The sequence below is a fragment of the Hipposideros armiger genome, unplaced genomic scaffold, assembly GCF_001890085.2.
Source record: "Hipposideros armiger isolate ML-2016 unplaced genomic scaffold, ASM189008v1 scaffold_47, whole genome shotgun sequence".
NCBI lineage: Eukaryota > Metazoa > Chordata > Mammalia > Chiroptera > Hipposideridae > Hipposideros > Hipposideros armiger.
This window is the reverse complement of record NW_017731397.1, coordinates 3970074-3991536: the sequence shown is the minus strand read 5'-3', so window position 1 is coordinate 3991536 and position 21463 is coordinate 3970074. Positions and strand designations below refer to the sequence as shown.

Below are 21463 nucleotides of genomic sequence, written 5' to 3'. Positions count from 1 at the left end.
CAACTGCACGTAAATACGAATACTTAGCCTCCTTTTCTTTTTTCATGAAAATAGCACATTATATACACTATTCTGAAAATTGATTGTTTGAAATATATCACTTCAAACTACAGAAAAGGTCTACCATTTGCTTTTTAGTTTAATAACATTTTCTCAAGGGTCTTCTATATCTGTACATAGAGATTATAATTTTTATAGCTGATAGCAGTTCACTGTGGAGATTTTCCATGATTTATTTAATCAGTCCTCTACTGGTGTACCCTAGTCTAGAAAGTATAGCCGTGAAAAACACTGTACATAAGTCATTCTGTGCATGCGTGGGTGTAGCCATGCTATGCTTCCAGATGCAGGATCACTGACTGGGTCATAGGGTGAAGTTTTTGTAGTAGTTGAGCCCCATAAGCTTTGTGCAATTTCCTGCTTACTTTTCTATCCTCATTTTTCGTTTTCCTCTTCCAGCCCCAGCTACACTGAGCTGCTCACTGTTTCTTGAACAAACAACACACTTGTATTTCTCAGTGTTTTTGCTTTTTCTGTGCTATGCTGAGAATGGTCTTCCTCTCCCCTCCTATCATTTACGTGGTAGACTCCTATGCATCCTTCAGGACCCCAGGACCGATATCCCCCCTCCCTGCATGTTCTGCCATTATGAATCAAATGAAATTTACAATCACCTGAAACGAGGGGGATGAGTCCTGGCCCGGGAGGCAGGGTCCTGGGTTCCAGTCTTGCCTTCTGCATTTTCTGTATCTTGGGTCTTTGAGACTTAATTTCCCCATTTACCAGATGGAGATCATAGCATCTACTGTGTCTGCCTTACAGGATTTTTTGTGAAGCACACGTGAACTGACATGTGAAAGGACTATGTAATTTCTAAGGGGAACATTGTGTAGAGAGATAGTTGTTCTTATTTTTTAAACAAAGAATTGACTAGTACTGAGAGATTCTGTGATTCTGGTCTCAGTTCCCAAACTCCTCTCTTTAGCACATGCTTCTGAATTTGCTGTTCAAACTTACACTTGGGCCTTTAATTCCCTTACAGTTACACATGTAACTTGTTCCAAGTACAGAATGTTGGGGTCTTTTCCATATTTGGGCCTATGAGCTACAATAACTATCATGTCACTTTCATAAAAGCACTCACTAGCATATACAAAATTTTTTTTTAACTATGCAGAGTGAGAACTTCCCATAAAAAACCCAATCTATTCCATTTCGTGACATTTTAAACATACACATTCCACACACACACACACATGCCCTACTTGAGTGTTGAGGTCCCAGAAACTCATTTTCTGAGAATAACCATGTGCAGAAAGTCATCTGATGGCTCATCCAACTCACCCACCCACCCTTCCAGCTGGTCCATCCTTCTAAGAGGTCTTCCCTTTCAGTTTGTCCACTTACCCACCCTTCACCCCTCCCTCAGTGTGTCCACCTGTCTGCCCGTCCATCTGTCATTGACTATATGTCAACTTCACTTTGCTTGAGACTTCAGGAATTAGAAATGGGGTCCTCCAGCACAGAGTTCCTCAGTTTCTAAAATTACACTGCACATTTCTGTTCAGCTGCACTGTTGGCAGGTTGGAGCATTTTATTTTACGTTCTTTAGTCTCTCTCCTGTGGGTTCTATTATTATTATTATTATTATTATTATTATTTAACAACTCATCATTTGGCTGCAGAGTAGGATGGATAAGTAGGCATCTATTTGTGAAAGCCCTTTGGTCCTCTCTGAGGTTGCTGTACCTCTGTGCATGACAGGACTATCTCAACTTTAGCTCAGGCGCAGCTGCTTTCCATGGGAGGGCTGCTGAGGAAACAGATGAACAAGTCCCTGGATGATGATGGTGATGATGATGGTGTGTGTGCCCATGGAGGGGTATAGCTCCATTCTTATATGGTTGAACCTTCTATTTAGGAAAAAAAAAATGGATGCAACAGTGGAATACTGTGTTCCAGAAAAACAGTGGATTTCAACCAAAATTTACATTATTTGTACTTGGTGCCCAAGAGAATAATTGTATCAGGATTTGTGGAGACAGAATCCATGACAGCCAAGTCAGGTTTGACACATAATGTTGTTTGAAAGAGCCTCTTATTATCATGTAATAAATCTCATCTACATTATTTCCCGCCTTTAAAATTTTCATTGTTTCTTTTTTTTTTTTTTTGAAAGTTCATTTTGGTTTTTTTTTTTAAGATTTTTATTGGGGAATTGGGGGGATGGGAACAGTGCTAGGGAATTGGGGGGAAGGGGAACAGACAAGTTGCTGTCATTTTGTTCTTCAATCTAGTTGTGGAGGACGTTGCTTCACTTGCCCAAGTTGGCACCTTCATTGTGCTCTTCCCTGGCGAGGCAGATCAGTCGCCGGCTTCTGGACAGCCGCTCACTGCGGCTGCTGGCCACTCACGCTGGCTGCTGGCCACACACGGTAGCCCATGGCAACCCACTGCCACAGGGACTGCAGCCTATGCCATCGCCAGCGACTCATGGCAGCCCAGCTCCAGGTTGAGCTGTTGTTCAGCATCTTAGCTGTGGAGGGCAGTGTCACTGGCCCTCATATGTGGGATCCGAACCGGGGCCCTCTGGCATCCCAAGCGAGTTCTTAACCATCGCGCCACTCGGCTGGCCCAAAAGTTCATTTTTATTATTCCGATTTCCCACTACACCAAGTTCTGTATGGGATCAGTATCCTTAGTGAGGTCATACAGCATTCCCGATTTGGGGCAGGTAGATCGTTTCTCTGTTCTTCTTCAATGAAAATATTTGCAAGAAGACTAGAAAATTACCAATGCATAATAGCTGGTGGCGTTGTTAGTGTAATTGTCCAGATGGCGGCTTTACTTGTGGTTTGTGAGGTGTGTGTGTATGGGGGAGATCTGAATTTTAATTCTGAATATATCTCTTCCTGTAAGAAACACAAGTCATTCTGGAATCAAAGATTACTGAGCAAAGTGCCATGGCTGCTGGGCAGATTGTGTACCACTCTTCCCGTCTGTTTTTGTTTGTTTGTTTTCTTCTCTTCATTCTTAGGAGCAGGGGACCCCAGGCTTGTGCTGCGTCAGAGTCGGAAGCCTCTCCCTTGTCCCACAGGAGAATGGCTTCGCAAGGCCTTCCTTCTGTCATGTCCCCTCATTCCTAAGCCTATTTCTGACCCCAGGTCTCTTCATTGCCCATCCCCAGAGATCTTACAGCTTCGGGGAAATAAAAAGCAGTTCTTCTAAAATGTGGTTGACATCTTCTTTTGTCTTTATTTAGGCTCATGAATCTTAAGGGCACATTTTCAAAACCAGCCAAGTGGCAGGCAAGACACTGGGGTAAAAGAATTTAAAAGCCCAACCAACCAACTAAACAAACAAAAACTCTGTGATAATTAGCAGTGTTGCTTTTGAGTTGAAAATTTTTTAAACTGAAAGTACGTCTCTAAAGCATCCCACTTGCCTTGTCTTTTCGTCCCCCCATCCTAAGAAATCTGGCTGACTCATTGACTCATTTCACAGTGCTTTTCGCTGGCGGTGCCAGGGTTGTGCTCACCATCTGAGTACAGTAGGAAAGGCACAATGGTTGCATTTCATTAATTAAAACGTCTATTGTGTGAGTGGGTGAGATCCAGAAATAGTGTGTGTTGGAATATGCAAGGGGTAGGCGACAGCATGAAGCTGATTTCGCTTTTTCATTTTTAACACAATCGCACAAAATAATAAAGGGCTTGCTCTACAGAAGAATTGTCCTTTGTCTTAGTCACTAGGGCCTTGTCAAGGCTCATCTTTTCACCTTCCAACCTGGCATGTGTCCCCAGGGGCCACCTGAGAGAGTGGCAAGCTCAATTTAGGCAATACCTTAAAAATGTCAACGTTTAGCATTAGGCGGCGCTGGCATTTAGAAGTATGCCTGACTACACTGCCCACTCCGCCCATCCTATTATTGTTATGTGGCTGGACGCCGAGAAGTCACACAAGCTGACGGATTTGTTTTATTAAAGTCTGGTTAAGAGTGGACGTGGGGCAGCAAGGCAGTTTGCTCATCACTTTGACAGCTTAGTAACTGAAGCTGAGGCCGGAACTACATCTGCAAAGATTGGCCTTTTAAGTGGAGAATACTTCCTCTTTTTTTCTCTTTTTCTTGCCTCATAGAAATTTGGCTGGGAATTTTGACTCGGGGAACTAAATTGTGTTTGCCACGCTGAAAGAAGACTTCAGTTGCTTTTTGGATTATTTTTTCTTTCCTGGTCGGAGCTTCTTTGCTTCTTCAAATCCCACGTATTCTCTGCCTCGTTAGTAATGTGGGAAACGTGAAGGTCATTGAATTTTGTTTTAAAAAATGCCTGCCTGTGGTGTTCATGTTCTAGATGGCTGGCCTTACGAAGTTTAGCTAATTACATCGTGTGTAAATGTGCCTTGTTTACCAGGTTTGCTCCTGAGGTGGGATTTTAAATAAGCAATCTCTGGGAGGCAAGAGTGTCTGTCATCCCCGTTCCCTCCCAGACCTGGGTGTGATTGGTCAGGTTTTAGACACAGTTGAGTGTGTGTGAATTGCAGCCATAGAAAGGCCCACGCTCGACCCAGGCCTCTGCGGTTCATGGCAAAGATGCCCTAAGGGGCATGTGTTATAGCCTCACTAAGGCTGGGGTGCAGACACACCCCATCTCCCCATCATCTCACCAGCTGCCCTGCTCTGTAGCATATGAGGGGGGTCTGGTGCACTGGCTTTCAGCGCTGTGCTTGGGAGGGATTGATTCGGCCCATCTGGCTACTTGGGGATCTTCCTCCCTCCTCATTCTGTTTGGTATGAAAAATGTCAAGCTGGCTGCGTAGATTTTGAACTCCCACAAAGACCACATGGTCTTTCTAATTCAATTTTCAACATTTTTATTGGTCAGCACTTACTGAGTTCATGAAGTCTCGTGACTCAAAGCCATCATTGCAGTTCCCTAAGTGGCACCGGGGGTGGGGGGACGCCCTGCAACATGAACACACCGTTGACATCACCCATCTGTCTCTTCTCAGGCTCCTACCTCTGTCTGGAATACCTTGATGTCTGGCCCATTTTTCAAGATCAACTCAAATGCCACCCACTTGATCAAGTCTCTGATCCCTTGGATGTGTTCCCTCTTTCCTTTGAATCTCTATTGTGCTCCCTCTGACCTTTGTTACTCATTCATTCACGCCTTCATTCATTAATCCATTCACACAAAGGTTTATTGATAGCCAGTATATGCCATACGGGGATATATCTATGAACTAAACAACAGTGATGTCTGCCTGCCCTTGTGGAGCTTACGTTCTGTTTGGGGGAGACAGCATACATAAACAGCACATGCGGTACATAAGTCAGGTAGTGTTTGGGAAGGGGATAAATGGGATGGAATGGGAAAGGGAGAAAGCAGAGCAAGATGGGGTTGACCAGCAGTACCAGGTGGGAGGAGAGGCCACGTGCAGTGCATGCTGGGTAGCTAGGTTTTAGTGACACCTACTGAAGCCGGCCTGGTGGTCATAGTAATTTGCACATGTGCCTTCTCCCTCTTTCCCAACCAAAAGGATGGGGATTGGACATCCTCACTGACTCATCTACGGCAGCACTTAGCACAAAATACCGTGTGTGTGGTTGGTGCTCTATAAATGATTGGTGACATGCACATGGCTGTGTGAAACTGAATTTAAGGACAAATAAGTAAACCCATTTCTTATTTTTACTTTTTCCCCGCCCTTCAAAAAAACCAAAAACATTATGATAAACCTATGCTCAAGAATGTGAGATTCCTTCCCTAGTTAGTCATTCTTCTCAAGACAGAATCTGTCACCGGAGCTCAGTGTGCACAGGGGTTTAGGATAGTGTCAGTCAATGCCTGAGCTACATTGTGCATGAAAGGGCGATTTTAAGGTATAAACTTCAGTTACATTTAGAAGAGCACAGAGGAGTGTAGTTTGTTTTCTGCTTTGGCCAGGTTTTGCTTGAAAAGGATCATTTTTTAAAGTAAATAACTTTTGTGAGCTGAATAGGGGAAAAACATTTCAAGAGTGTTTCCTTACAATTTGCCGTGAAAAACTCCAGGGTCTCTTGACAACCTTTGGATCTAATTAGCTTTCAGTTTACAAATATTTATCAAGTGAAATAACATTATTCCAGTGCAGAGCAGTATGTACCAAGGACTGTGAAGATACAGATGTCACGTGACCCGAGAGTGTGGTTGCTTCCATGCATTTCAGCTCTTACCTGAGGTTGAGAGATTATGGAAAATCAATGCAAAAGAACTTCCTGGGCTGCATGCAGCTGATCTAATTGGGTCTTGAATCAAAAAAAGATCTAAGGCTGCAGTTGATGCAATGCTTTCAGCTTCCCAATTTAAAATGTAAATGGCTTCTGCAGCTGATAAAATTCTCCCTTGAGAGCTAAAGAGCTCTGTGTAATTTAGAGCTCTGGGTTCCATACTGCATCAGTCGCACAAAGAGTGTGTCATAGGCTGATAGAATGTTAGTCAGGAGGCTGCTTGTGGATGACCTGGTGAATTAGCCAGTGGAGTCCTCCCATGGGCCCAAAATGGGGAGGAAAATGGAAGAAACAGCAGGTAAGACTCTGAGTTCCCCACCCCCGGTCCCATGCCTATTCTTCTATTTGCCTCTCAGCACACTTTGACCAGTTTTATTGTCTTCATGCTTCCATGGGAGAGTTTGTGTGAAGGAAGGGTTCTGAGGCTAGAAATACTTCGGAAGAAATAGTTTGATCTAGGTGAGCTCATTCATTTTCCATAAAGACACAGCAGCCGGGAGACAGTAAGACACACAACTCTAAGTGGCATGCGCTGTCGTTCTAATAGCAGTTAGAACTTCGCCTCTCTGGGGCTGTCTCCTTATGTGTCCACTTCCTGGGCTTAGTGTGAGGATCAAATGGGACAGACAGGGAAGCACAATGCATGGTGTACATTTAATGTGTTAGTTACATAGAAGGTATTATCATTTTCCCTTTTCTACCACTAGAGCCACTATGTAGGTTGTAAAACTGTGTTCCAGGAAGCCCCAGGGATCATTGCAGGAGGCTTAGGGACCTCCCTTCTTCAGACAAAGCACCTTCCCTTTTATCTGTTTTCTATGTTAGGCCTCTAGGCAAAGCTTCTTTTATCAATAGGGCTCTCTAACTTTAAAAGTGTTTGAAAACCACTGATCTAGAAGGATTTTTGCAAATGAGAAGAAATAGCTACATGAGTTTGAAATGCTGGTGGCCATCTGTGCCTATTGAGATGACTAGACATGCCATTCAGGGCAGAGATTGGCTGCATGCCTGGTTCAAGAAGATGACGGTCATAGATGTGAGCATTATGGACAGCTGGCTGGAACCAAAGAGACTCAGCACTGAGTGAGTGGCAAGACTGAAACTCACTGTGGAGACCTCGGAGCTGCACTGAGACTTGAGGTGTCGTTTTAGTCTGGTGTTCCCAAGGCTTTTCACTCTTTTAGTCTTTTTAACATTGATGTGTTAGTTTGATGTTAAGTACCAAGGTGAAGACTAAATTGTACCTGCCAGTTAATGTCCTTTTGTTTCCCATCTCCTTTTTTTTTAGTGTACTTACATTTCCATTGACCAAGTTCCCAGGACTCATGCTATTGTGATAAGCAGACCTGCCTGGCTTTGGGGGGCAGAAATGGGAGGCAACGAACATGGAGTGTGCATAGCCAACGAAGCCATCAACGCCAGAGAACCGGCCGCAGAGATGGAAGCCTTACTGGGGATGGACCTGGTCAGGTACTGCACAGGGATTCTTTGAAACAACTGCCCAGGACCAGGCGGGGGATGGGGACGGGATTATCTCCCTCCAAACCTCACATTTTGTAACCCAATCCTCCCTAAGAAGACAGGTGCCTTTTGACATAAACTTTGAGGTGAAGGAAAAAAGAATAGATTACAGTAGAATATTATTCAGCAATAAAAACGAATCAAGTACTGATATATGCTACAATATGATGAATCTCGGAAACATGCGACGTGAAAGGAGTCAAACCCCAAAGGTCACATGTTATATGATTCCATTGCTAGCAAATATAAGCATAAGCAAATTCACAGAAGCAGAAAGTAGATTAATCATTGCATGGGGAGCGGGACTGATTCCTAACGGATACAGGCTGCTTTTTGGGGGTGCTGGAAAGGTTCTAAAGTTGGATGGTGCTGATAGTCGCACAATTTTTGAATATACTAAAAACCACTAAACTGTATGTTTAACTAGGTGGGCTTACGGTATTTGAAATATATCTAAAATATATAAAAGAGAAAGGATACAGAAAAAATACAGAAAATATAAAGGAAAAAGGAACAGAGGTCACTCCCTGCTTTCCCCTCTACATCTCAGCCATCTTTTCTTCCTGTCACCATGTAACAGAAGGAAGTGACATGTAAGCTCGACAGGACAGGGACCTTTGTCTGCTGGTTTCCTACTGTGTCACAAGCACCAGGAACGGTGTGCCTGGCACGTAGTGGGTGATCAGTGACTGAGTTAGGAATGAATGACTGAAGTAGAGGGTGAGCTGGAACGAAAGAACAGTCTAGAATGGCTTTCATTATTCTGAGAAAGTGAAATGCAATGGAGTCATGGACATAGTTGAAAAAAGATTGGGCTGGGAGCTGGTGTCCTTGGCTTTCAGTGTGGAAATACCAAGTAACGTCATGTCTCTGGGCCACGGTTTCCTCAATTGTTCAATGTGAGGCTTTAGATTAGGTGACCTTAAAAGAGCCTCCCCAACCTAACATGCTGTAAAAAGCAAAGGCGGTTTCGACCCTTTGTAGGTTTTGTAGGGAGAAACTGCTTATTTACACAGAGACCTCTGTGGTGCATAGCTTCTGCCAACCAATGGATAGGCCTGTTAGTGACACCCTTTGGGTAGCGTGTTGCCTTTATGCGTTCCTCACCTTTCCTTATGGTTCCTGGTTCTTATAAACTAAGGAGAAGCAGGCTCCCTGAGCTGGAAAAGAGGAGGAAAAAGCCTCATATTTACAATTAGTTTTCTCTTGATTAACAGGATAAAATCTATAGAATAACAAGTTTTGAGCTTCTGTATTGACAGCTGTTCCAGTATTTTTACCTCCATACTTAATAGAAATCCTGAAAATGAAGAGCTAGTGAAAACCATGTCCCTTTTATAGCCTTGCATTTTGAATTATCATTATATTTGTGGCATGGGGTTTAGAGCACAGGCAAAGGTCACCATTTTACCAATTGATTTCTAAGGGACAATGGAAGAAAATCTTTTTCTCCTTCAAAGCCTCTGATGTGTCTTTTCAACATTATCAACCCATAAACAACAGGGCTTCCTGAATATCTGCTTTGTGCTTGACTCTGTCAAAGAGATTTTAGCCTGGTGGCAGAGAGAAGAAAAAAAATATGGAGCAATGCAAGCTTTTAAGACCAATTTAAGATGACAGTAGGAGAGATGTGTCTCAAGGCAATCTGAGATGTGTAGCCACATGAATGGCACAGAAGTCCAGGGTGTGGCCCTCAGCAAACACTGCTGGATGCTCAGATATTATCACAGACTGCACATATCTGGGGATACGTGCTTCTAGAATGAGGTACATTTGACCTGGATCTGTGAGGCTGCAGGATGTAGACAGATATTAGTCAAAAGGTTCACACACAGTTCTTCCCAAATCAAAGCAATACTTAATGCCTCCTCACTTCCTTCCTGCTTGTAGCCCTCTGGCTGAAGGCTGGGAATGTTTCAATGTCCAAAAGGTCATGAGCCCAGAGGGGCCTTGCAGACTCCTTGATTGTGGGGAAAATGAAAGACTATATTAATAGTTGACCCTTGAACAACACGACTTTGAACTGTGGGGGTTCACTTATATGTGGATTTTTTTTCAATAAATGCTGTCAATGCATTTTTTCTTTCTTATGATTTATTAATAATATTTTCTCTAGCTTACTTTATTGTAAGAATACAGTATGTAACACATATAACACACAAAATGTGTGTTAATTGACATGTTATTGGTAAGGCTTCCTTTCCGGTCAACAGTTGGCTACGAGTAGTTAAGTTTTCGGGGAGTCAGAAGGTATAGGTAGATTTTTGACTTCATGGAGGTTGGTGTCCCTAACCCCCCCACTCCTATGTTTAAGGGTCAACTCTGTATGCACCTGAATCCCTATAACAACACCAGGCCCATCCCCCTTAGGGCAGGGTAGTGACTATTTTCATGACTTTACCCAGGGCAGTGATGTATCCATGGTAAATCTAGTTACAACTTAGTTTACCTTAGTTGGGATATAAAGGGACAGGGATGTCCCTAGCCTATGGAGGCATAGCTATCAAAAGGATAAGCAAGGGCCGGCCGAGTGGCGCGATGGTTAGGAACTGGCTTGGGACGCCAGAGGGCCCCGGTTCGGATCCCACATATGAGGGCCAGTGACACTGCCCTCCACAGCTAAGATGCTGAACAACAGCTCAACCTGGAGCTGGGCTGCCGTCAGTCGCTGGCGACGGCGTAGGCTGCAGTCCCTGTGGCAGTGGGCTACCGTATGTAGCTAGCAGCCAGCGTGAGCGGCCAACAGCCGCAGTGAGCGGCCGTCCAGAAGCCGGAGACCGATGTGCCTCACCCGGGAAGAGCGCAATGATGGTGCCAACTTGGGGCAGTGAAGCAACGTCCTCCACAACTAGACTGAAGAACAAAATGACAGCAACTTGTCTGTTCCCCTTCCCCCAAATTCCCCAGCACTGTTCCCATCCCCCCAATTCCCCAATAAAAATCTTAAAAAAAAAAAGGATAAGCAAGCAGAATTCCTAAACACAGGGGAAGTGCAGACCTGACTCATCCTCCTTAGTGAGACGTGCTAGCATTTCAGGAATGGGCACAAGTGAGCTTGACATACCTCTGAAGGAGTCATGGGTCCCAAATAGGGGTTTGCCCAAGGGTTTCCTAAAAAAACAACCAACCAAGGATTTGAATTCAGGAACATCTAACTCCAAGACCTGAACAACCTGGACCAAGCACATACTTTGGAAGGACTTGAATTGCACTGAACGGTGATGTCAGAGTGAGACTCTAACCTTGGCCCAGTTAATTTCATCCTTTTATCTGCCCTGCTTACACAATGAGGTGAGGCAGCCAATGTGACATTAGGCACGGGGCCAGAAAGGCGCCGTTCTCATTTTGAATCTCATGCACCTGCCCTATGTAGGAGGCGAGACTGTTGTGAGAAGCTCTAAAATAGGCCCCTCGAATGTTGTGTGACTTGTGATCGTAGATCCTGTGGCCCTGGTACAGCTGCACCTGTCTCAGCTGGAGAGTGTGTAACCCTGATCTCATTCATGGCCCTGGGACTGTGGAGCAGGTTGTCCTATCCTCATTCCATGGCAGGGAGACTAGGTGGGGACGGTCAGGTGGGACAAAGGCGTATCTTTTCCCCACGGTCCTGACACGAGGGGTAAAACGAGAATCGTGTCTGTGGATAAGGGTTGAGGTCCCGCTGCAGACGCTGTGTGCAGAGGGCCCCAAAGTCAGTGTGGGAGCCAAAGTACCAGCACTGGGAGTCTCCGTGTGGAATGCAAACAGGCAGAACAGCGGGAGGGTCAGCGAGAAACTGCCAAAGAGAAGCCACAGCTTCCAAAGGCGGGGTTATTGCCCGGGCCGGGTGTTCACATGCTCCTAGCATGTTTGCATTGGCAAGTTGGGGTCCTGCAAAGGCCTGGGGACAGGGTTCTGCCTGGAATGCGTGCACGAGGCAATGTGACTAGGGGCCACCAAGGACCTATGGGAAGGAGGAAGTGGCCCTGGTGGGTGCACAGCTCTGGGTTATGAGGGGTGCGCATAGCATGTTTGTTTGTTGAGGGTCCTCAAGATAAGATGATGGTTGGCTTCTCTGACTTTTCTTTGGAGGAGATGGCACTGGGCAACAAAACGTCGACTTAATTCAATCTTCTAATGGGCTTATTCTTTGTCACTTTCCTAAGGCTTTAGGGTTCAGCGTCACAAATCATTGCCTTGGCACCAAGTCTTCCTAAATAAGCATAAATTGAGAAATACCAAGTGAATTGATATATAGTTATGTGATTATGAAAATAAGCCTGTTACGAGAATACATCTGTCGCGTGTAGTGGCATTCTCTTTTCTTCTCCCTGGCAGCACAGTGAAATAAACGGCCCTTCAGGAAGAATCAAGCTGAGTGAATTAGAATAACGATGGCTTCCCAAGTTGAGCATTCATCAGGAACTGGCCTATGCTAGCGTCGTAGCTGGCTCCGTTGCCTCTGTTCTCAAGCTCCATGTTCCTGCCACCAGAACTGTAATTTGAACAAAGAGATGAATAAATGGACATTTACTGAGTACATAGCATGTGCCATCCTCTTTCAAATCAGCCAGAGAGGGAAGTAGTGCTGGTTTCACTTTACAGATGAGAAAAGTCAAGGTTCAGAAAGGTTACATTACTTAAGATCATGCTGCCAGTGGGTAGCAGAACCAGAGCTAAATGCTAGGTCCTTTTATCTCTGAGTCACTTGTTTTTCTGCCACAGGGTGCTACTTCTCAAAACTTACTGATCACTTACTTACTTGGTCCTGGGCATTGGAGCTATGTATTTTCATGTTCATTATCTCGTAAAACCCACCCTCATAGTCACCCAATGATGTAGGTACGTATAGGTGACATAAAACTGAAGTTGCAATAAATTATGTAACTTGCCCAAGGTCACAAAGAGGGCAAGATCTATGCCTTCTTTAAGGGGTCTATTAATTGGAAGGACTAGGAGGAGACGGCTGTTTCACTTCAGGAGAAATAGGCGCTTCATGATAACTGAAGCTGTAAGCCACCCCAGTAAAGGCAAGCTGCTAGGGAGGAGGAGAAATACGTACAAAAGGATTGATTCTGTCTCCTAACTACCCACCTGCTCCTAGTGGGATATCTGTGTCAATTTTATGCCCCGAGGACAATGGCTGGCTACGAAACGCTTTTATTACCTACCAAAATACCTATTGTAGAGTAACAGAGAGCAAGGCAAGACTGGGCAGAGATTTCCTTTTTGCCCAGAGGCAGGAGGGAGGATAAGCCACCAAAAAGGGTCTTGCTAAGGGCTAGAGCTGAGCCGGCCCGCGATTTGGGAGACAGAGCTGGAAAGGAGGAGGAAAGATTGGTGGCTGAGGTTCCCTTCAAGAGGCAGAAGCCACTGAGATCCTGACCCTTCTGTCTGTATGGGCGGGGGATGCCCAAAGACAGAAAATGCCCCCCTGATTTTGAACCGAACGTGTGAGTTGTTTTCTGAGTGGAAGTGCTAATCTCTTTGGGTATTGGCCTGCGTGTTTAGCATGTTTAGACACTGGGATGCCTCATGTCTCGGCCTCGGCCCAGTCTTTTGTTACTATGGTAATAATCACATGATACAAAAGGTACTTCTGGTTTCCTTACTCTAGGCTTGGTTTGGAAAGAGGGTCAACAGCTAAAGAAGCCTTAGATGTCATCGTCGCCTTGTTGGAAGAACATGGACAGGGTGGAAATTATTACGAAGACGCAGACTCCTGTCAGAGCTTCCAAAGTGCTTATCTGATTGTGGATCGTGACGAGGCCTGGGTGCTGGAGACCGTGGGGAGGTACTGGGCTGCTGAGAAAACCACAGGTGAGTGGGTGTGGGGGGTGGAGAGTTTCATGGACAGGAAGGCCTGAGGTGGGTGCTGCTTGGGCGTCCAGGAGTCACGCTGCTGTCGCAGACCCTTTCTGTGCAGGATCTCCAGCTGTTGGCGTACCTCTCATTTCTGGGCTCCTGTTTCTGAGAGGAAGCCGGAGCCTCCTGAACCTGGAGCGAATGCCTGTCAACACTCAGGAAGCATGCTCCTAACGGTTCCTGTTTCTGTTGGCTTTCTGGGCAGGACCCAAGTCGGACCATGAGCAGCTTCATGATCCAAATTGTTACTTTATTAATTAGCCAAGGGAAGGGGGATTTTTCCATTCCATTCATAATAGGTCAATTCATTACTACAACAGGGAGCTGCCCCTGATCCCCCTCAGCCCTGTAGCTTTCTGTGCTTGGACCGTTCCTCTAAAAGAGGAATTTGGATGTGTGAGGACCATTGACTACCTCGGGCCGACAAGCTCGTGTCTCTGTGAGACAGTGTTCCTAGAACAGCAGAGGACTAGGGAATGTACTCGGAAGGGTTTAGTGACCAATACATTGCTGCTCTGCGTGCCAAGGGAATAAGTTCTGGGGAAGACAATGTTATGGGTGGGTGAGGCTGTCCCATATCACCGTCTCAGCACCCTCATATCCTGGACAGGACGTTATCCCAGAACGAGTTAAAGGATTTCCGAGAGGACTAAAGAGTTCTAAGGAAGATGTGGCAAGTGAAGCCCCTCACATCCCTTAGGACTGCATGACAAATACAGAGCGCCTCGATGCCATTCCCTGCTCCCGTGTCTGCAGCAGACATGGCTAGTAGATCACAGAAATCTTCTCTCATTGAGCCTGTATTTGGCCTATGTCTTTTTCTCAACTGAATTTACCAGGAAGTCTCTCCTAGTTCCTCAGAAATGATGTTAAGGATGAAACTTGTTTGCCATCTCTGTCTTAGGGCTGATAGGAACCAAATGTGACCCGAAGCAGAAGATCTATTTCAGTAACTGAGAAGTAAGGCTGTTGTTTTCTGTGGCCTGAGTCAGTCCAGTGATCAGGGTTGCTGTGGACGATGAGCACGTTGCATCGTATACAAGGCTGCCCCACAGAGGCAGTGAGATCTAGCCGTGGTTTTTTAACTAAGTTGTGCACAGGCTATGTCTGTCTGGAGGAGGGGGTGGTTTCTTCTCATTCTCACAAAGGTGCAGAATGACTAGTGGTGGCCTCGAAGCAATCTCAGAGAGCTTCTCCAGCCACGTATGCCTCACATATACCCACATATGCCAGCCCGCCCTACTTCCACAGTAGTTACAGAGCTAACACAGCCAGTGTGGCCCGCCAGGTCTCCTAGCCTCCTGTAATGAAGGAACTTAGAGCTCCTTTGTAAAAAAATCTCTACTGAGATGAAGTCTTACTATCGATGAAGTCTTACTAATGGTTCCGTCAAGATGGCTGGTGCTCCATGCTGAAAAGCAATCATATTGCTTTTAAGTAGAATGTAAAACGTTTTGATCTATAACTGCATTTCTAAAGCTTATTCTCCTTCAAAATATAGTTTAAAAAATCCATCTCATCAAAATGAATGTTGTCTTTCACTAAATATTAAAAAAAAAATCCCAGCCATTCTTGGTACTCATTGATTTCATGTTCTCCGATCTCAGCAGTAGTGTGATTGCAGGAGGATTTAATGAACTCTGGCCTTCAAATGCTAAAATTTTTGAACTCAAGTGTCTATTATAAATCACCCTCTAGGGAAAAAAAAAACTATGGAGTTATTCACAAGACTTAAAAAATATCTTAGTATGAACAATGTCAAAATCACATTTAGACCAAAGCTATTTTTTTTTTCAAGTTTTAAAAGTAGTTTTACATGTAGGGTCTCCTATAAAGAGATGAATGGAAAAGGACAAATGCCCATCAGCCAAGAATGCTGATTTTGGAAGTGGAGGTCAGTGAAGCAGAAGATGCTGAACAAACTCAGTCCATCCCTGACTCTGCCTCGAAGAGCTTGTTTTCAGGCAGTAATGGCTTTACTGCAACTTGGAGTTTGGGCTCCCAGTCTACTTCTTTCTCCAAGAATTTAGAAGATCAATGTGCTCCCTGAAAGCAGCAACTATGAATGGCTGTTTTGAGTTACGAGTGATAACTTTGTACTGTTTTGGACATCTTGAAACTTGAGAGCCAGGGTATCTTCTGAGTATTTGTAGCTAAGGCTTTGGAGAAGGCACAGCAACCCTGCCAACAGGTAGGAGAACTGCTGCCCTATCAAGGTGGAGTGTACTCAGAAACCAGGCATTTCTGATGCTAGACTTATTTAGCTACACTTATTATATTTTTATGAGAAAAATATTCCAATATATGTTTTTTACATGCCCATATGACACACACCTATTCCCAGGTACAGTCTGTTATTTAAAAACCATTCATTATCATTGCCACTATGTTTTTTTAGATGTGGGGACTTGAAAAAAAAAACCAGTTGAATGAAGAAGAAATCCCCAAGGATTTGTCTCTTCAATAATGGAATTCAATTCATCCCTAGAGTTAAAGTTAAGTTGCAGGGGAGAGATTCCCTGCAAATTTCCATTTCTTGATTAAGACTTTATATTTCCAACTAACTGGGCTTTGCACTGTCCGCAGAGGGAGTCAAGTGCATTTGCAATCAGCTTTCACTCACCACCAAGATTGATGCAGAACATCCTGAACTCAGGAGTTATGCTCAGAGTCAAGGTTGGTGGTCGGGAGAAGACGAGTTCAATTTTTCTGAAGTTTTTTCTCCAGCTGATGAGCACCTAAACTGCTGTGCAGGCAAAGACAGCTTAGAAAAGCAAGAAGGTGAGTGAGTACATCCGTTCCGATTCTCCCTCCTGATACCCTTTGTCTTACAGCTGTTTTAGAGAACTTGTCTGAACTTAGGAAGGTGATCAATGAGGAGGAATAGAGAATAGACCTTGTATTTAAAGACCAAATTATGCTAAAGTTCCTGATGTGCAGGCAAAACAAGATCTTGCATTTATTTTTGCAGGATGCTTCCACATTCATGGAAGTTTGCTGCTCCCATTTTCCCTGTAAACACTAATGTCCTTGTACTTGTCTTTTGATACTTTTGCAGCCTTCCTTATATCTCGTATATTTGACTAGCTTCTGCCTCTGTTTTCTTCTCTCATTAACCTGATGGGTCTTTTACTCATCTTAGGATCCCCTTGTGATGACTATTATAGTCCTTTGTTCTATGAACATTTATTAAGTTAACTTGAGAATTCTCTACATGAGCCCTCTGTTTCTTACTCAGTTATTGACTTACTCAGAACCTATATTTAGGTAAATATGGTGACTGGATAGCATGTCACTTTTGTGCCTAAGTGGAAACCCTTCCAAATAAACCACAATGGCCACATTTTGTGTTTGCTAGCAATACATGTGTTTTGTAAGTCAAACCTTTGATCATTCAGAAACAGGGGTGAGAAAGATATGACCTGTCATCAGCTGTCTGTTTTGTAACTAAAATATTAATGGAACACAGCCACACCCACTTACATGCTATATGGCTACAGTGGCAAAGGTGAGCTGTTGCGACACGTAAGTTATGATAGGGATTGTGTGACCCATAAGCCTAAAATATTTGCTATTTGGTTCTTTAAAAAAAGTTTGCTGATGGTTAATCTAGAAGAACATTTTAAAACTTTTGGTATAGAGCTTAGTTAATATATTCTGGGTAAGAATGTAAGAAAGTGTCCATTTTCAAAATGAGAACTCTAAAAAACTCAAAGTTTTAATAAAAAAAACAAAACAACTAACTTGATGAAAGTATACAATACCATGTATAAAGTAGTCCTGCCAAAACATCAAATCTGAATCTGATGAAGCCTCCAGATCTAGCTACTAGTTTGCAGGAAATGCAAAGAGTGTGTGTGGGGGGGGACATATTAAATGACACCATGGGGGTGCCATCTGCAAAGTCCAGATTGTGAGAAACTGCACAAGAGAAATGGCCCAACCAATAAATAAAATGCAAGGGGAAAAATGAGAAGCAGAAATTAAGGGAGATTTAAGGGACATTATCAATTCTGATTCTAATCAATGAACTAGTTTTTGAGACAATGAGGAAATGTGAACACTGGGTAGTTGAAGAAATCAAGAACTTATTCTTAATATTTTTAGGAGTGTCATGTTGTAAACAGAGATTTATAAAGAGGATATGAGTTGTGCTAGTGAACTTTAAGGCATCGTCTCACTAAGTGATGCTTTGATTCCATCTTGGTGAACATAGACGGAAAGAATAGTGTTTTCATGAATTATAACCAGTGGGAGAAAATGTGCAGCTGAGATCCTGTGTAGTCGAGGATTTGTGTATCTGTTTATCTGAAGTCAGACCCAGTAGTTGTAATGACTCTGACTATTCTAAATACCTCTCTGTGTGTATATTTTTTTCACCGCAGAGAGGTCATTTTTCAAATATAGTATTGACTCTAACCAGCAAAAATGTATGAGAGAATCGTGCATAGATTGCATATACCTTCTTATGGATGTCATTCTATCATGTTAATGCACTTGTTGAAGAATTGCTAAGTGCTGTATCCAAAGACCCTGAAATAAGGTGGCTTAAAGAAAACAGAAGTATATATCTCTCCCATGTTATAGTCCAGACATAATGACAGCCCAGGGCTGATATTTTACTGTGCCTCAACGTATTACTCTAACTTTCACTTGGGGTCCACTTGCTGGCATCTCCCAGCCAGCAGGAAGGGAGAAAAGTGAAGAGCAAGTGTTTCTTTTGATGGATGTGACAAGAAGTTAAACACATCTCCCATTGGTTAGGATTTATCACATGGCGACATATAGCCACAAGGGAAGCTGGGAATATAGTCTATACTTGGGCAGTTATGTGTCCACCCATAATTTCAGGAGTTATATTACTAAAAAGAGAAAAAAGTAAATGAATTTTGGTTAGCAGCCTGCCACAGTTAATTCTTTTCTTCTTCCCCCCCCTCTCTCTCCTAACAGAAAGCATCACTGTGCAGACTATGATTGACATCTTACGGGACAAAGCCAGTGGAGTCTGTATAGACTCTGAGTCTTTCCTCACCACAGCCAGTGTAGTGTCTGTCCTGCCTCAGAATAGAAGCTCACCATGCATTCACTACTTCACGGGGACCCCAGATCCTTCCAGGTTCGTCTGAGACACAGTCACGTAAGCAGAAAGTGTGTACTACCTTGAGAGCTCATCCAACAAGATATACTAAGTTCCTGTACCTCCTGTTGTATAGCTGAGTCCCATTACTTAGTTGGCCTCACCTTGGCTAGTGCAGCACAAAGAGCTTTGACTAAGGGAAGCTCTTGGCTTTAGTCAGATAGCATTCATCAGAATCATGGAATCACATTGTTTGAAATTCAGCAAATACTTATTGAGTATATATCATGGGCCAGGCATTATGCTGTGTGTGTAAGATAAAGAAGACACAGTGAGACAGAGAGATTGGACAGAGGAATGCCCAAGATTTATCAAAACAACTAACTCCTATGAGTTAGAGGACAAAATGGCCCAGAGGCAAAGCAGACTGAAGCAACTTCAAGTGCACTGGCCAATTCTTTCAGACGCTGTATTTTAAGGGATAGCTTTCTGCCCAGCACCTCAGCAAAGAGATAGCATCGTTGCACAGTGGTTAACAGCATAGTTTCTGGAATAAACTGCCAGGCTTTTGAATTCCACCTCTGTCGCTTAGTAGCTGGATAAGTTGCTTCACATCTCTAAGCTTCCGTTTCTATGCCGTATAATGGGGATAATACTAGTCCCTACCTTTATGTGATGGTGGGGCCTCATGTTTTTAAACTACTGCCAATATCAATAGATCCTTCTAGCAGGGCCTGAGTATTAAATTTAGTATAAGCCCTTCTTAGTTTTTCATCCACTCATTTATTCACGCAATAAGTGCTTATGAAGCACCTACTGTGTACCAAATATTGTGCTTGTTGGGTACTAGGGACCAAGTGTATACAACGTAAGAAGTGGCACAAAGGAAATGATGATGAAGAGAAAAATGTCATAGAGGAAGGGAGTCTTGAGCACTGGGTATTTTGGGAAAAGTTAGAGTTTCTGAGGCACAAAAAGCAGGAATGGCATTCTGGGTAGAAGGAACAGCATGTGCAAAAACACAGACATGAGAGTTTATCTCCCAGTGCTGGTGACTCAACTGCCGCTTGTGGAGCCCTCGCTGCTGGCCTACAGGGGTACATGTGGGCATTTGAAACATCCGGAATGCTCTGCCAAGGTATTTGGACATTGTTCTTTAGGGAACAGGAGCTTTCGAAGGAGTGGGTTGAATTGAAGAATGGCTGTACCAACCCCCCTTTTCCATGATGTCCCAGATGCCTGCTCTTAACAGTGCTTAGAAGACAGGCCTTTGTGATGCCAGGACACTAATATAAAGGAATTCTGTTTCCTAGGCTGAAATGTGCAGCCTAATGCAATTAGAGGAAAGGGTTGGGAAATAGCCTTCTACTAGTGAAAATGGAAAATTTCCAGTAATTTAAAAAGCAAATTATTCATGGTTAATTTAATTGAAAAGACCTTAACGAAGATTAAGAGCTTTCCGGAAGTCATTCGTTTTTATCTTCTATAGTTAAATGAGCTGCATTTCCTACTGTGACTGAAGAGCTGTCATAGACTTCCCCCCCACCTCCCCCTGCCCCCCCATTCAACATTTCAATACGTCTCTGTAATTGGGCATGTTCAACATTTTGTGTTTTGTCAGCAGGAAGCCAAATTACCTACTCTTGGGTTTTTAGGTAGTAGAGCTAGGGACATTTTTAGCTGTCCCTGAATGCTAAAAACATTGGAGTGGTATCTTCAGGAAATAGTTTGAGAGCAGCAGGTTTGCAAAAGAGTTTGATCAAAGAGCAGGACTGTATTATTTTCCCCTCCCAGTTAATGTGAGAAGCCAAAGGGTATGATGCTGCCCTGTCTGCCACTGCGCTTCTCTGCCCTTTGCGCACTGTGTTAATTATCGGTTGGTTTTTTTTAAACAAATTGTTCTCGCATTCTCTTTTTCTCTCCCCCCTCTCCTCCCTTTTCTCCTTCCCTCCTAGCACGTAACACCAGCTACTATGTAAGTTTGTGAGTTGGAAGGAGGTGCAAAATTTGGAGTTTGAGAGATATAGGGAGATGCAAGAGGCCTTTAATTTTATTGAGAAGCACAGTCCATCAGATTAATACTCTGTTGAGTCAGCTGGTGACTCCGTCATCCATACAGGGACACTGGTTGGCTTTAGTGCACTGGATCTGACCTTCAGAAACCGTTTCCCAGTTGGAAGCCCAGTTGGAAGCCCGTACTTGTTAACGCTTAGCTGATGTGAAGCACAGGGGAGGGGAAGAGCAGAAAGGCAACTTAGTATTTTGAAAGAGTGTAAAAACCAGAGACCTGCAGTGCGCTAGCGCTAGTGAGAGCTGAGTGTGTGTTCAGTGATGTCACACTGGTAGCTTGAAGTGGGCCACCGTGGGCGTATTTACACCACAGAAATTGGCAGACACCATGAACCAGGCCTTGCTTATTTATGTATGTATGTATGTATTTATTTATTTTCAGAATAAATAGTTGTCAACCCAGCACACTACCGAGGGCCCTCCCATCTGGGAAAACACACAAATACTCAACATACAAGACGGATAAACCAAGACGGGGAGAGAATTAAAAATGTTTCCATTGTAAATGTTAGGTGGCCATTTCCCAACCCATTTCTCTAATTGTAGTAGGCCGTGCACTTCAGCTTAGGGAAAGGAGAATAGGGAGGAAGTTCTAGGAAAATAGGGTGTTTGATGTACTTTAACTGGGGACAAGGAGCGGGGGAGGTGCAAGGGGCATGGTGTGTGTGTGTGTGTGTGTG

At 43.8% G+C, this 21463-nt stretch overlaps 1 protein-coding gene across 5 annotated transcripts in view; it reads left to right on the top strand.

Moving 5' to 3' along the window:
* The window catches only part of SCRN1 (secernin 1), a 73436-nt gene that overhangs the window by 40568 nt on the left and 11405 nt on the right, over positions 1–21463 (top strand). For all 5 annotated transcript variants that reach the window (XM_019639909.1, XM_019639908.1, XM_019639905.1 and 2 more), the window contains 4 exons: positions 7560–7741; positions 13389–13591; positions 16223–16417; positions 18587–18752. In XM_019639909.1, the coding sequence (XP_019495454.1) occupies positions 7560–7741; positions 13389–13591; positions 16223–16417; positions 18587–18752 (746 nt within the window). The remainder of the gene's footprint in view (positions 1–7559; positions 7742–13388; positions 13592–16222; positions 16418–18586; positions 18753–21463) is intronic.